Source organism: Atta colombica, unplaced genomic scaffold, assembly GCF_001594045.1.
Source record: "Atta colombica isolate Treedump-2 unplaced genomic scaffold, Acol1.0 scaffold238, whole genome shotgun sequence".
NCBI lineage: Eukaryota > Metazoa > Arthropoda > Insecta > Hymenoptera > Formicidae > Atta > Atta colombica.
In genome coordinates, this window is record NW_017259336.1 from 2,363,788 (window position 1) to 2,380,158 (window position 16,371).

General features: G+C 28.9%; 2 protein-coding genes across 3 annotated transcripts; both read right to left on the reverse strand.

The window, feature by feature from the left end:
• Positions 1-1,787: 1,787 nt before the first annotated feature.
• LOC108688734 lies at positions 1,788-5,498 on the reverse strand. The gene is made up of 4 exons (XM_018195094.1): positions 5,397-5,498; positions 4,165-4,401; positions 2,157-2,299; positions 1,788-2,003 (listed from the first exon to the last, which is right to left on the reverse strand). Exons 1-4 carry the CDS (start codon positions 5,469-5,471, stop codon positions 1,916-1,918), a joined length of 543 nt encoding a protein of 180 aa, XP_018050583.1. The 5' UTR covers positions 5,472-5,498; the 3' UTR covers positions 1,788-1,915.
• Positions 5,499-9,966: 4,468 nt separating this feature from the next.
• LOC108688694 (late embryogenesis abundant protein, group 3-like) lies at positions 9,967-15,834 on the reverse strand. 2 transcript variants are annotated; one of them, XM_018195039.1, is made up of 3 exons: positions 15,781-15,834; positions 11,067-11,361; positions 9,967-10,911 (listed from the first exon to the last, which is right to left on the reverse strand). In XM_018195039.1, the coding sequence occupies exons 2-3, from the start codon at positions 11,326-11,328 to the stop codon at positions 10,262-10,264; spliced, it is 912 nt and encodes a 303-aa protein (XP_018050528.1). In that variant the 5' UTR covers positions 11,329-11,361; positions 15,781-15,834; the 3' UTR covers positions 9,967-10,261. The 2 variants fall into 2 exon arrangements, with proteins under 2 accessions (XP_018050528.1, XP_018050529.1); XM_018195040.1 differs by lacking the exon at positions 15,781-15,834 and adding an exon at positions 13,908-13,984.
• Between the last annotated feature and the right edge of the window lie 537 nt (positions 15,835-16,371).

The window sequence follows — 16,371 nt, forward strand, 5'->3', positions numbered from 1 at the left end:
TAATCGCTTGAGAGTATATGAAATTAATTTCCGAATTTAGAGAGAAATATTTTTCTCATAATTTTGTCATGTGTATTTTGGAATGTAATGCTAATCAACAATGCATACTTATTTCAACAATAAAATTATATAAAACTATATTAATTTTATTTTTCTGAAATTTTGCTAAAATTTTGCTGAAGTTTTGTTGATATTTTAATGAAAATTGTTAGAAAAATTAGAATAATTTCAGCGAAATTTTAGCAAAATTTTTTCACTATACAGTGAATTGCCATTACAATTAGAACTGTTTTGTGTTATAGTTTTGTTTGTCAATCCGGTATTCAAGATGTTGAAAATAAAATTGTAGAGAACGATACGGATCCGTGTGAGAATTGTGTATTGCGTATTCAACTATCTATCTATCGTTACTTAGCTCGTTACTAGAACGGCCTAGAGAAAGGGCAGTTCTTATCCGCTTCGCGCGACTTATCCGTTCCACTGCAAAAGACGTTCACAGCCTTTCGATAACGAAAGTGAGCCAAGTAATGTCCTTGACTTTACTTCCTATTCGATGTCCATGTAACATCCTGTCTATGATTTTTTTCAAGAAAATGCAATCAAGTTTCTCTTCCTGAACAGTTTTAATATATTAATATATATTTATGATATTGCTTCAATTAAACTTGTAATATCCGTAATTTAATAAAAACTTGCGTATACATACACATTCACACAAATATACATCTACATTTATACATACACATATAAAATTATATTTTATTTAATAATTCTAAAGTAAACAAATTAACAATATTATTACATACGTAACAAGATTTTTGTCAAGATTTATGTCATACTCATTATACTTTAGAAAGGACAAAATATGAGTAAGGGAGAGGTATGTTATTTAAAAACGAGTTCTATAAGTTTTAATGTTAAAACCGTTACTTTCTATTTTGACCATGTTCTTTGATTATTAATTATTTACTTTTTATAATTATTTACTTTTTTTTATAAAAACGAGAATATTCATGCACTGAGTTTACCAACAATAGATACTCTCTCTAAAAGCAATGATTGTATTAGATCGGTATCTACGACTTTCATCCTTCTCGCTAGGTAATTAATGACAATTGAATATTTATGTGTGTGCATCAAGACTTTCGAATCTATCACTGACGTCGTATAAATAAATGCGGAAGACAGAAACTCTCTGTCAAGATTTTATAAGATGCGATAATTAAAACATTAAAATTGCATATTAACATCATATCTAAGTGAATGCAATAAAACATTACAACAACTTTAATTACCCGATATATCAGGTGTCTCATAATTTAACTATAATTTCTCTGGTAAAGTTATTATATTAATCCTTTCATAAACATAAATATATTAGCGTTTTAGCTTCTCAATTTTATTTATTATGACAGTATACTATTGCGTCAATTTATTCTTTTCATTGAATTGCTATATTTTATATAAAATTGAAATTACATATTGAAATATAAAAAGAGAGAGTGAATTTGTACGGAAAATAGAAAAGACATTAATTAATTTCATATGTCAATTTCACTCATGAAATACTTCTCTTAGTATATTTCAAATTCTCTCTATGCCTTTCACTATCTTAATACTCACCTTCATATTCCTCGACGAATGTAATGGATTGAATGCTCTTGACAGAAATGTAAATTTTTACAAGTTAATCAGTAGAAAATTGAGGATTAAATTTAGGAAATTAATCATGCTATGGAGGAACAACTAACATTGTTAATTGTACATGAAAAATATATTAATATTCGTATAATTCATTAGTTTTTTTATTACTAATCTGAACAAGAGACACACGAACAAATATTATAAATAAATTTTATATGAAAATAATGTAGATTAAATTAATCAGCTGTATTACAGCTAATTTTACACACATTTAAAGTACGACGATCTTCAATCTCTTTCGAATCGCGTCTTTTGTCTCCTGTGGTACGTACGGATTCTTCAACGGGTCTTCATTTAGCCTGCAAATGTAGCACTAAATCAGCAAAGTTACTTATAGATTAAATTATATTGATAAATTAACAATTCACTAAATCATTATAAAATGTTTTCACATATTTACACATTTTGTGGACGCGTCTCTGTTGGGATTATTCGAAAAAAAGAAACTTTACCTATAAAGAGCTGGTGCATCGGCGCAATTAACATTGTACCACCAGTCACATGCAAATTCGTTTTGATTAAAAAGCGTTCCATTAGTGCATAAAAAAGAGGCACCCTGATGCCCTTCACGCCCGTCATGGCAAATGTGATATGCCTGTAATAATATTATATATTACATATACAGGGTAAATCAGAGTCGCTGAATCAGCTTTTTACCCTATGAGAAAATAATTGACTACACACGTTATAATTCAATTAGGTATGAAGTTGATAATTTTCTCATAAAATAAAAGTTGGATCAACGATTCTGATTCACCCTGTATATTATATACCCAACAACAAATCACGATACATCCAAATGACATTAAAATGAATCGGAAATGATTGAAAAATGTCTTTTAGTGATCATTTTGGAGTCATTTTGACATCATTTTGATATCATAATGACTTATTGTTTTGCTTGGGATATATGTATACATAAAAAACGTATACACATAAATTAAATAGTACATAATTAGTCGTATATAGAATTCTATTTAAGAGCCATTTTAAACAACTGAACTTCTGTATAAATAATATAAAATAAAAAAATCACGCACTGATGCAAACTGATAAAATAAGACTAATATAATGTTTTTCTATTACATAAATGTCGTAGTTAAGGAATTAATGCGAAACTCGTTGTGCAAGTTTACTGAAAATAATAGGAACGACGTGAAACGGTAGGAAAGACGTCAGGTTTAAGGAAATATAAAGGAAGCAAATGACATTCTCGAAAAAGAAAGTTTAGCGCGCGTTCTGGAAATCAAGTTGCGATGCATGACGAGGCATTTGAGTCACGTAACATCATTTATGTCATTGCGCTTTATTGTTCATGAAAGAATAAGTGGTATTTTAAACTACTATATTTATACGACGCTATAAATATTTTAGGTGACTCGAACACGAATATTATACACTGAAAGAAAAGATTAGCTGCTACAGCAATTTAGATGGCATAGCATTTTTAATTGGTGTTGCAACCAAAAATTAGCTACAGCCAATTAAAAATGCTTTGTCATATTCAGCTAATCTTTTCAGTGTAAATAAATGATGAGAAAAGATATATTTGTTGAAATTACGAAAGTTATTGAAAACACAAGGAGACAAAATTACATTCATCGTATCTCAACACCGAGAGGGGCTGAATCAAGCTCAATTATGATAATAACAATTTGCCAAGACTGTTCTCCCTCAGAGTTATATCTTTCACTAAAGCGAGATCGGTTCTTACCGCGATCTCCCGCGTTGCCTTGAGGTTTTAATAATACCAGTCCGTTCTCTTACATAATAAATCCGCTCTACTTTGTCCGCGCACAGCTCACGTTGCGCGCGGTTAAAATCGTTGGAATGATTTTACCTTGCTTTCCGAGCAGCTCCATCGTTTTCTACGATAAAACACGACACGGAAAGCGTAATACTGCATGGAGAACTTCAGTTCATTACAAATATATTATTGGTATTGGCCTTGAATACCGATATTTTTAGTATTTTTTAAATCTTATTTCATTTTGTTGAATATCGTTATCACTTTTATAGAGATTACACATCTAAATTTCCACATCAATTTTTTATACGGATAGAATATAAATATGATAATGCTTTTTTTTGCTGAAATCAATCGTACATTATTGAATAACGCGCTTACACTTCTGTGCCTTTCTGTTTTCACTGTTGAAGTCCTCGTAATACTTTTTTTAATATTTCATACATATACTTGTGTCATTCATTTCATAAATAACAGTTGTTGTACTTTCCAAAGCTGCAAATACACTTAAGTTATATGCATGTTCTTAATTGATATTTCAGCTCAATCGAATTTAACTTATTACATGTTTATATAATTTCTTTCTTATCATCCATAATAAAAATTTTTCGTATTAAAATAATTCATTCCGATTACTTTCATAAAAGTAAGAGCTCTTATTAGAAACAATTAGCATGAAATATTAAAAATAAATAAATATCGTTAATATATACCTGACAACCAGTTTCTACGTTTGCGTACATTCCTGGTACGACTGGAACATGTGCGCAAGAAAAACTTGTAGGTGGCACTGTGTGATAAAGAGGATAATCTATTCCCGGGATTCCAGGAATTTTGCTAAAGTCTTGATCTTTTTTCGGTTCTTCTTTCACGACAATAGGTTGATGAAATCCCACTACAGGTTGAAAATTTTGATATGCATCAAAATAATCATCTACTATTATTCGTCCCTAAAAATTGACAAATATATCATTAGAAAAATAAAGCATTATAATAAGTTCATTTATTAGATAGATTGCTAGAAATATTATTATAAACATATTTAACAAAAAACTTTTAAAATATAAGCTCTTTAAACGAAGTAATGGATCATCGTAAATATTTTTATAATATTGTGAAAAAATGATCTCTTTCAATTACCAAATCATAACTCGCTTTTACAATTTAGAGAAAGTTTCAAGTCCAGCAGAGTGTAACGTTGCCTCAATTTCAAAGTCAAGGACGTTTCTTTATTCCATCTCTTTATGCATTATATTACAAAGTAAACAAATTCAATGTGACTTTAATTCCAAACAGAATTAAGTATCAATATATATTTCACAAGTACGTAGCACAGTGCAATGTGTACGCATATGTGCATAGAATATGTGTATGTGTAAAAAGTGTGTGTGTGTGTGTGTGTGTATGTGTGTGTTTCACACACAGATATACATACACACACACACACATATATGTCGTGCATAATATAAATATGTCATTGCAATAAAATTTTAATTATTTATTAAAATTAATTAAATCATGTTTTTTTCGAAAAAAATATCTACTTTATATTTAATGATTTATTTTTGTAGGTAAAAAAAGAGAGAGAGAGAGAGGCAATTCAGTTTTTATAAATCATAGACTTATGCTTCTTTAAAAAAAAAATGCTTATTATGCAATTCAGCAATTTCAGCAAATTCTTATAAAATATTTATTTTATAAATCCTCGATAAAATGTAATCTCGTAAATAATACAATTCTCAGTTATTATCGTTTATGATACATATCATAATTATGTTAAGAAAATATATAATACAAGCAAGATATTAATTAGATTTTAGGGCTAATTCGTTCATTATAATATAATTCATTATAATATATAATTCATAACATATAAGCTATGAATGTAATAAAAAGCACTTTTTTACATAGTAAAACTTTCTGTCGAATAAAAACCAGGACTTACCTGTACAATCACCGAATGGAGGGCTGCCATAGTGGCGAATAGAAGTACAGAGATATTACTGCGATTTCCCGACATGACCGCACTGAGTTTGAATATGAACGAAACTGGACCAGTTTCCACTGTGAGACTGTGCTAGGTAGGTATACGAGACATTATGTCACATAGGGAAAGAGAAAGTCTAAATCACGCGTAATACGAGAACCCCTTCCATTGTCACCCTCAAGAGAAGAACACATCGCCCTCGACTAATTGCATATGATGAAACATAAATTTGAACAAATCATAGGTTGTCGTTGGAATTGTGTCGAGATTGATGCAACTCGGTGCAATATACAAAATGACATAAGAAATTTTGTCTTACAATTCTTTTTTTTAGAATAATATGTTAATGACAAACAAGTCAGAAATATAAAGGAAAAGCAAATTCTATATTTCGGAAAAACAAAAGCTTTACGTTTTTATTGCAAAATTACATATTTAACAGAGTTGGGAAAGTTACTTAGTAATTAGTTACATTTACAATTGTTTTTTTTAAGTAGGTAGTTATCATTACAAGTTATTAACTCTAAAAAAGTAACTTTTGAGTTACTCAAAAAATAACCTTTCAATTACTTTTCAGATATTTTCTATTGTTACTACAGAAAAACGTAGATAACATTTTGATACTATTAAGATCAATAAAGAGAAAGGTTTATGTTTTTACATATTAATTTTATTTAAAAGATAGAAAGTGTTAAGCCAGAAATATATAGAAAACCGTAAAGCAATAAAATGTAAGCAGTAAGCGAATTGGTCAATTACAGAAGAGGTCATAAGATCATAATGTAAGCAATAACCAATCAAATATGTTGATTCCCTTATTACTTTAGTTTTTTTTGTGTGCAATGAGTCTGACTTTATGTTTTTTGTTTTTCCAATAAGAACAGGATTGGTTTGTACATATTTAAATTAACATTAAATGGAAGAATGATATATAACTGATATAGATATATAGTGCGCGCACGCACCCACTCACGCACGCATGCATGCACGCACACACGCACGCAAGCACGCACGCGCACGCACACGCACGCACACGCACACACACACACACACACACACACACACACACACACACACACACACACACACACAAACATAGTAGTATGGGATAAATGTTTTTATATGATAATGTGATATATGATAATGTGATATGTGTTTATAATAGTCATTTTTATTACGTATTTTACTATATACATATAATACGAAATATATTTTATACATTAAAAAATAATTCATGTAATAGTAAAATTTCATACGTTTATAATATGTATAAAGATAGTATAATGTTCTAAATAAATAAATATTTTTTTAAATACGTTTATAATTTGCGAAAAATATCCGTTTAAATAACGTAAGAATAGGATTTAATATCTAGGTATGCTATACTTTTTAAATACATTAATAAAAGATTGAGCATATATTATATTAATTTATTCCATACAACACACTTTATCCCAGATCTTGCTGGGAATGTTCTTAAGATTCTTAAGATTCTTAAGATTTCTTTACGTCTCTTGGAGATCTACATGGGATACGGTTTCATCGCAACAATGTTGGTGTGAATAATAAACATATTTTCTCTCATACACATCCGATATAGCTAGTTAAATGTTATTTCTTGAAGACATATATTATTTATAAAATGAAAGCGTTTAAAAAAATATATTATTTATAAAATGAAAGCGTTTAAAAAACGTTTGGAGAATATAATTAAAATCCAGATATGATCTTTTAATTTTAATTTTTCTTTTTTGTTACATAAAATTCTTTTACATAAAAGCGCCCGATAGAACAATGTGAATAAAATTATAACGAAATCGTGTATAAAATTTATAATTACAATTGTACAAAGTATATTATATTTACAAAAACAGATGCAGAAATTCTCTGAATTTTTTCTAAAATATTGATAACTATTTGCGTAATTAATTTCAACATATAGTATTTCTTTTAACGCAAAGTCCCGATGTAAAACTTTTAAGATACGTCGTCGTCATTATTATGTTTATGACCAATGTTCATAGCCGAGTCTTACTTTAAGACCGTCTTAAGTAATGAACTGAGTTACCGATGGAACTATCTTTCCATATTTTTCCGATCATTTTGTTTTCCTCTTATATACAGAATAAAAAATCCTTCTCCAGAATAAAAGAAAAAAACACAAATAGCTTTGGGAAAGTACAAACCTGTATGAAAATCTAAAAAAAAAATTGTAAGTTACAGTTTTTTGTTACCACGTAGATTATTTTTCATACATATAAAAATGAATTTTAGTATACATCCAAATAAAAAGTACTTTCCCATATTTGCATAATGTATAAGAATATCATATCTTCAAATTATGATTTTGAAGTTTACAAGAGAAATGGCAGGAAAAATACGATTTGATTGTACATTTAACCTCGGATCATGCGAGATATAGAATTTAATAGAGATAGAAATGTATGTAACTTAATCATTTACTTAATGTACGTAATATTTTATTTAATGTATGTAATGTTTTTTTGATATAATATATATTTTGTTTGGAATTAAAAATAAATAAAAATCTTTTATCGATATCGATAAAATCCGTCACTCTAGCTGCACTTTTTCTTGGTTCATGATGACTATATTTAAAGATCTTAAATATAAGAATCATCTATGAATATAGGCCTTTGTTCATGTTTACTTTAGCCAGAATGTTGGAAGTTTTGGAGTAAGAGTGCTCTAATGCAAGAGGTGCTATAGCGGTGCATGATCGGATGCGTTCAAAAACACAGCCAATATTGAACGTAGGCATTCTCTGCATTTTGCACTTTCTATACTCCGCAAAAATCACAAATACATTTGGGAAGCGCACTATCAACGCTATTTGTGTCATTACTCTTGTTTTACGTCAATAATGTCTGAGAAGAAAGAGACCTGAGCGGTCATCTTTGCCTTTTTCAGACGCTTTGAACTTTGAAGCTCCCGTACATTAGTGACACCAATATCAATTTTACAGAATAATGCAAACTACGTATCACATTATCGACTGTTGATAAAGTCGTAGCGTTGAAAAATTGATGTAGTGCTAGTTTTATCAAATGCGAGTCCTGTCTACATCTACAAATTATGAATATAAAAAAAATATGCACATTTTTTATATATGTATACTTATATTTACGTAGTTTTTTTGTTACAGCTTGATTATAATGTCGGTACGAATGAAACATGCTGCACATGCTGCTGCTCGTGTACGCACCAATAATCAAAATATTATATCACAAAATTGCGTTACCATACTCCGGAATCTTCGGAGGAATATTTTTTGGAGGAGAATATCATATAATGTTTCAAAGAAGAATTAAATAACTACTACTTTAGTTGGAAGAAAAAATGTCTTTGAATAAATCGTGATATAATAATGATAAACAATTTATTAAGATCCGCCGTATAATGTGAATACACAACTAGTATAATAGTCAAAATTGAATCTTAGATACTTAAATAATTTCTATGTGAATTTATATACTACATATATAGTTATTTGAGCTGCGCGCCAATTGATTTTTCGGACTTAAAAATGCAATTATAATAATATCATATAATAATGTCATAATAACTATTGTAATATCAAAAATTAAATTGACAAGCAATTTAATAATTTGATGCTCAATCAGGCATTCTATTAAAGAGATATTAATGTGCTGAAAATTATAATAATTTCTTTTAAGAAGAATTAGAGGATTGAAAGATTCTTCAATAGAAATATAAAAATATATATATATACTTAAACGTTTCATTGTATAAAAATTAAAGATAGCAGATATCACTTAATATACATATTGGTAATAGATACCACATAGATTATATTCTTGGTACAATAGTTTTTTCAAATAATTTTTGACGAAGAATTAAAATTGTTATTGCTTGAAAAGATATTCAATAAGAATATTTTTGAAGCTGTAAAAATGTCAAAATGATGATCATCTGTATTTTTCGAGGAATAATAAGGAATATTTTTAAAATAAAGATATTATAATTTAAGATTTAATTTTTAATTTGATACAACAGTTTTTTATTTGACGTATATCTATAATTGATACCTTTTTTACCTTTTTTTAGAAAAATAAATTTTTAAAGAAGGTAGTACATTTTGTAAAGTTAATACATATTATTTGAATCGCTAACGCAATTTTGTAACATTACAAAAATACATATCACTTAGATCTCATCCTATATAAATTAATAAAAATAGTAACTTGGATTTTATTTTTTAATTTTATAAAGCTTTTTTTGAGTAACATGTAGCACCTTAGCGCCTTTTTTAAACAGATAAGTTTGTACTTACTTAATTTACCAAAGCTCATTCATTGTCAACATTAAATAAACCGATCTACAAACATTTGTGTGCGATTTAATATATATATAAAAGAATTACTTTCAAATTTGTCAGATAATTGTTATATATGATTATAATCATCAGAAAATCAAAATGATCAAAGAATGAAATTAGATATTTTTTTTGGAGAAAGGAAAAGAATAAAAATACATACAAAGAAAGTATTCAGAATGGCAACAATATTTTATTGTGCAATCTGGCACGTCAACGTAGTGACGTATAGTCGTCGAGTCTCATAGAATAGAAAAAAGATGGCCAGAGCGCTATTTCGCTCTGTGTTGCCGGCAAGTATTCTTGCGAAGGGAGAAAACATGAACGTGGTTTGTGAGTCATGATCGAGTCTCTCTCTCTCTCTCTCTCTCTCTCTCTCTCTCTCTCTCTCTCTCCCCTCTCCTCTTCTCCTTTCCTTTCCTTTCTTCTCTCCCTCTCCCTCCCTCTCACTCTCTATCTATCTCTTTCAAAGATGAAAACTCTTATAATCATAGGCATCTAGAGGTAGGGCGTTCACCAAACCGAACGACTCGTCATCGTGCAAAGAGGCTTGGTGATTTGCTGCTGCAGTCGCAGCTGCGGTTTGAGCCGCATGTGCGGCTGCGGCCGCGGCATTGCTTTGTGCAGTTTGAGCAGCGTTGGCAGCTTTTTGCGCTGCTGCCTGTGTCGTCTCGAAGTCCAAACGTGCTGCTGCGAGCTGTTCGGCGATCGTTTCAGCACGTGCTTTAGCCTGGCCCACCATCGTCGTTTGCGCCGCCAATTCAGCTGCAGCCTCAGATGCAGCTTGTGTAGCATGTTCGGCAGTTGCCTGAGCAGCGTTCAATGCCGTGGTAATCACCTGCACTTGATGCATCGCCTGTTGCGCTGCATTTTTTGCTGCCGTGGCTGCCCGTTGAGCTTGTTGCAATTGTTGCTTTTCACCATCCACTGCAACATATGCATCCCTTGATTGTTGTTCTAGACCCATTACAATAATTTGTTTGCCGGCCAAAGCTGCAGCGGCTGTCGCTGCGGATTGTGCTGCCGCTTGAGCCAGAGTGTTCTTGGCTACATATGCTGCCTGTCCAGCAGCCGATGGTTGCTGATTTAATTGTGTTTTAGCCTGATCAGCAGCTCCTGCAATCAAGACACATATAATATCTAAAATTTAAAAAAGAGTTCTTTTTTTTATGCTTGTGTTTTTTTTGTATTATTATTATTTATTACAGTTTTTATCACAACGAGAAAAAGGAAAAAGTAATTAGTGAGTTGACATAAAAAACATATCTAACCTCTAGCTATACTGGCCAAAGGACCACCCACACTGTAACCAGGTTGCACAAGATGACTCGAACGATGACCACTTGCGGCGACTGCTATGACAGGAGCAGCTTCGACATAATGAGAATTTGATTCAATCAAGCCTAAATCGGGTGCATCTGGTGTATACCGAAATTCATAATCATCGATCACTTCTTGATCAAGAATCTGTTTTTTAGCTTTGGCGCAGTATACAAGAGTCACGTAAGCCAAAAATATCAATAGAATCTTCATGTTGCAACGTTAAATTTTTATCGTGATTAATATCTGTAAAAGAACAACAAAAAATTTAATTCACAATAATTTTTATTAATTTTTCTTTAAAAAGAATAAGTGTATATGATACAATTATGTTCTATTTTATTTATCATTATAGTTATTTAACATTGTATTTAACATTGAAGTCTATTAAATTAGTTTATATAACACAAATAAATGGATTTCGTTTTTGCAACATATATTATTTCCTATGTAACATAAACATTACAAGTACTTTTGTGTGGCTTTGTTTTACATTTATATTAAATTGTTTTTGTGTTACGACTACGAAAGTAGAATTGTTTATTTAATTCTATTATTACTGTATATATATATATATATATATATATATATATATATATAAAATAATAGATATACTTAAATAATTCACAAATAATACTTTTTGCTTGCAAATCCAGCAAAACTATCTGTTAGTACTATTTTATCTCATGTATACGAGATTGTTAACTCAACCACGATATTCGAAATCAAGTTTCAATTACAAATATTACGAGACATTGCATGTAAAAGAAATCAAGAGTATCAGTAGATCTAATTTAAAACCAGTCATGCGTGCGCATAACTACAAATCCTGATGAAAATAAAAATCTGAGCGTAAGTTGAATGTAATGGGAGAGTAATAGAAGTGTAAACGAAACTTTTAGAAGGCGAAAATTGGAACAATGAAATGTTAAAGAAGCATTTACTTTCTTTATATTTTGATGTTCCAATTTTTGCCTCCTAAAAGTTTCATTTCTGTTACTCTTCTTCTGTTATTCTTCCATTACATCTAATTTACGCTCCGATGTTTATTTTTATTAGGAAATGTATGTAAAAAGGAAAGGTTGTTTAAAAAAATATCAATTTTTGCTTCTGAAAGCAAATGAAAGCGGTTATATTTTTGCGGTTTTTGCAGAATCTGATGCTGACCTTAAATAAATTTTAATTTGTTAGAATAAAAAGTTAAAGCATATGAATCTATTAATGCGATCATAAATATGCGGTCGTCTGTTTTATTGATTTTTGTAATGTAGAAGCAGATTACAAAAGCAGGAATTAAATATTTCGGCGCCCAAAGCAAAAGAAAAAATCCGTCTCTTAATAAAAAATTTTTCTTTATGTAAAATATAATAAAAAATAATATTAATTAATAATAACATATTAATATTAATTTAATATAATCATGTGCATAAAAAAGAGAAATTATACATTATAAACATACAGATTTACATATATGTTATAATAAACAAAATATAGTTAAAAAATATAATTACTAAAAAATATAATTACTAAAATCATAATATTTTTTCTATTTTAATAATTGTGAAATTATCAATTAATATATCAAAATCTATGTTCTTATATATATATATTTCATTTTCAATTGAAAGAATTTTTATTGAATCATATTTTTCTTGATCTTTTTGTGATTATTTTAAATAACTTTTTATTAACTTCGATTTACTAAAACTTTTTTCATATGAAGCTACTTTACTGGAATAATTAAAAATATTCTTTCAGCTACTTCTAAGTTTGGATAAAATTTGGTTTAAAAAATAATATATTTGGTTAAAGTATAATCATGAATTAATCTTAAAACAGAGATATAAGAGAGGATTCTATATTTGTAGCAAGTAGCAAACCAAAATTTTTTTAAGATTAATATCAAATTCTGCAACACACGAACTAAAAAAAGCATACGTTTTTACTTGCTACTCTTGGAGCAAAAATTGGCACTTTTATAACTTTCTTTAACCTTTTTTAAACAAATTTTATGTAAATATTCAATTTTGAATTTTACATATATTTTTATTTAATAAAAGATAATTATTTCTTTAAAGAGACTTATCTTTTCTTCCTCAAAAATAAAATATAATTATATTATATCAAAATCTTTAGAAATCACAAAACGCGGCGGCGGTTTCAGATACTGTTTATGTTGGTTTGGTTTCATAATTGGTTTTTCTTCATAATACTTGTTTTTTGACAATGAAAATTTCTTCCGAGTTTTGTCAACGACGTGCATGATTGCACGATAAGCTTGATTGATTGCTTCGAATCGATTTAGATGTGAAAAAAAAGAGAACTATTCGTGACAATGATACGGTATTCAGTGTTATATAATAATTGAATGCGCCGCAAAGTGCTGAATAGATCGAGTGATCGGAGAAAGCGATACATAAAAATCGAAAAAGTGATCACTATGCCAACAATTTACTTTGTAAATATTCTTTCTTAGAAATATTTTTAATATATTTGTGGAACAAGTATTAAATAAATTTATAAATATTCTAACTTTTACTTATCATTAAGTAATAGTCTTTTTAATAATCAAGACTTTATCCATGATCGTAATTATGTAATAGTTAATCGACAAGATAAAATACAAAAAAGTTAATTTTTTCAACTTAATTTCTTTTTATGTCAAAAGGCGTAATTGCATATACTGAAATCGATTAGTCTAAGTCAGCATGTACAAAGCATTTGCGCTTGTTGTATAATAATTGAACGAGCAACAACTTCGAACAAAACTCGAATTTGTATATTGTACTAACTTGTGACACACACTTGTGACGCATATACCACCTTTCCAAGTGTCGCAACTATGCATCGAGATCGCTTAAAATCGTATACCCGGTTTCGTCTCGCTCTGAAAAGCACTCACATACGTCACTTGTACCACTTATCTCATATAAGATCCAAGTCTATCAATGCAAATGTATATAACCATAGAACACAAAATTATAATTGAAGCTGTTAGTAACCATGATGAGAATTTAAATTTATTCTAATTATATGTAACTTAAAATCCAATTATAAACATACACGTATATAGACTGTAGAGTGAATTTTATATGTCTATTTCTTATGTTTGTCAATATAAATTTAAAGATATTACAGAAATATTACTCACGAGTGTACAATTAAATTATACTTTTATAGAAAGTTTAATTCAGTGAATTCTCTCCCCCCCCCCTCTCTATCTCTCTCTCTCTCTCTCTCTCTCTCTCTCTCTCTCTCTCTCTCTCTCTCTATAAATTATGAGTACGTATTTGCGTGTATCTATGTCAATGCTATCATTTTTTATTTTTTCGTCCTTGTAACAAAGTGTATATTTCTATATTACGAAGATCGACATATTTTGCATAAATTAAAAATCTATGCATCTCAATAGCATAGAGCAAGTATGCGAAATTAAAGCGTTAGAAAAAATTTTATTTTTTAAAAGAAAGAACTCTAATTTTTTTACAAATTATTTCTCTTTCTCTTTCTCTCTCTCATGCAGCAACACACACACACACACACACACACACACACACACACACACACACACACATGCGCGCACACACCGACTAAGTTCTACATTTATCTGCATGTTTTAAATTTGATGATACGTAACAAAATATATATCTGAATATATAGTGTACATGTAATATGTCTGAATATACAGTATTTATATGAAGTAATACATATACACAAAATTTTTAAAGATATAAATAAAAAATTATGTTTCACTCGTAATTTATCAAACAAAAAGCAAAATTGTACCTAATTCCAACTACGTTTATTAAAAAAAAAAAGGCGAAAGATTTATTCGTGTTTTGAAGGGAAACCAGAGTACTTTTATTAAAAACTAAAGCATTATTTATTGTATATGAAATTGTAAAAAAAAGAATGAACATTAGAGAGAGTGTAAAAAATATAAGAAAATAAATATTAATATAAGAAAAATGTGTCAATTATGTCACGAAAATATATCCATCAAAATTTAAAGAGTGTGTTAAAATCCTCCATACACCTCCGTTTTCGAATCGATTTCGAGGTAGAATGCAGTTTATGGCGTGGTGGATACAAGAAAAGATAATTTTCACGTAAACAGATAAGATATATTTATGTGCAAACGCGTCGAATGTTTAATTATAAATATTGCATCGAAATTATAATTATATTTCCGTTAGATGTTGATATTTTGATTATTAGTACATTAATATTTTGATTAGTAAGTTTTATAAAGTTTCTTGATTATGAAATATAAAAAATTTTAAATAATTTTTTTTAAATAAACTTTTATTAAAAATTAACATTAAGCATTACTCATTATATTTAAAAATTAAGAAAACTGCATTTTACCAAATAATACTGCGCTTAAAAATCACAATTAAAAACGAAAAGATTATTTCTTACGTTATTAACTACGTTTAAATTTCAAAAATTTATTAACTACGTTTAAAGTTTTAATTCTCTATTTACGTTTACTATTTTACTATTTTACTATTTTACTATTTTAATTTTGGACAAAAAAATTTTTCATTTAAAAAAATTACTTTTGCACCAATATTTGTTTCGGCTTTTATGTTATTTCCGAGCTAATCACAAACACACAGGAGAGATTTCTTGAAATTAGTAATAAGGAATTTCTATACTTACTTAACAGTGTAGTCAAGCGCCTAGAGAATAGGAGCTGTCCTTGCTCAAAGAAAGAGTCGAGAACTGATACCAGTTACTCGTTCATCGGAGCTCTTATAGTCCTGTCTAATCCAGCCAATCTATAGCCACGGAAGGGATTGCAGACGTTCAAAATAGCTCCCTGTTAATGTTCTTTTCCGCCTATTATTTTTCATTTTCCGTTTGTCTTTCTCTCCCCCTCTCTCCCTCGTTTCTTTCCTTTCTCTTTTTCTCCTCCTTACTCTCACTCACTCTCTCCCTTTCTCTCCTTTCTTTCTCTTTGTCTCTCCCCTATATAGTATTCTTTCATTGATCCACAAAACAAATTTTAAATTTCTAATTAATTTTTTAAATTAATTTTTAATTAATTTTTTTTAATTATCATATTTATTGAATATTAATAGAATTAATAGAATTACAATAGAATTAAAAAAATAATAGATAAATTAATAGAATTACATTAAAAAATAAGTTTGATATCATTAATGACTAATGGAAGGCTTATAAAGTTATTCATAATAGCAACGTTTTAAATAAAATTGAAATAAATTTGTAAAAATAAGCAATTGTCAT

Coding starts and splice junctions, on each gene's coding strand:
- LOC108688734 (XM_018195094.1), bottom strand. CDS start 5,471: ATGTCGGGAAATCGCAGTAATATCTCTGTACTTCTATTCGCCACTATG. Junction 2,300..4,164: donor ACGTAGAAACTGGTTGTCAG/GTATATATTAAC, acceptor ATATTATTACAG/GCATATCACATTTGCCATGA. Junction 2,004..2,156: donor GATGCACCAGCTCTTTATAG/GTAAAGTTTCTT, acceptor CTACATTTGCAG/GCTAAATGAAGACCCGTTGA.
- LOC108688694 (XM_018195039.1), bottom strand. CDS start 11,328: ATGAAGATTCTATTGATATTTTTGGCTTACGTGACTCTTGTATACTGC. Junction 10,912..11,066: donor TTTGGCCAGTATAGCTAGAG/GTTAGATATGTT, acceptor TCTTGATTGCAG/GAGCTGCTGATCAGGCTAAA.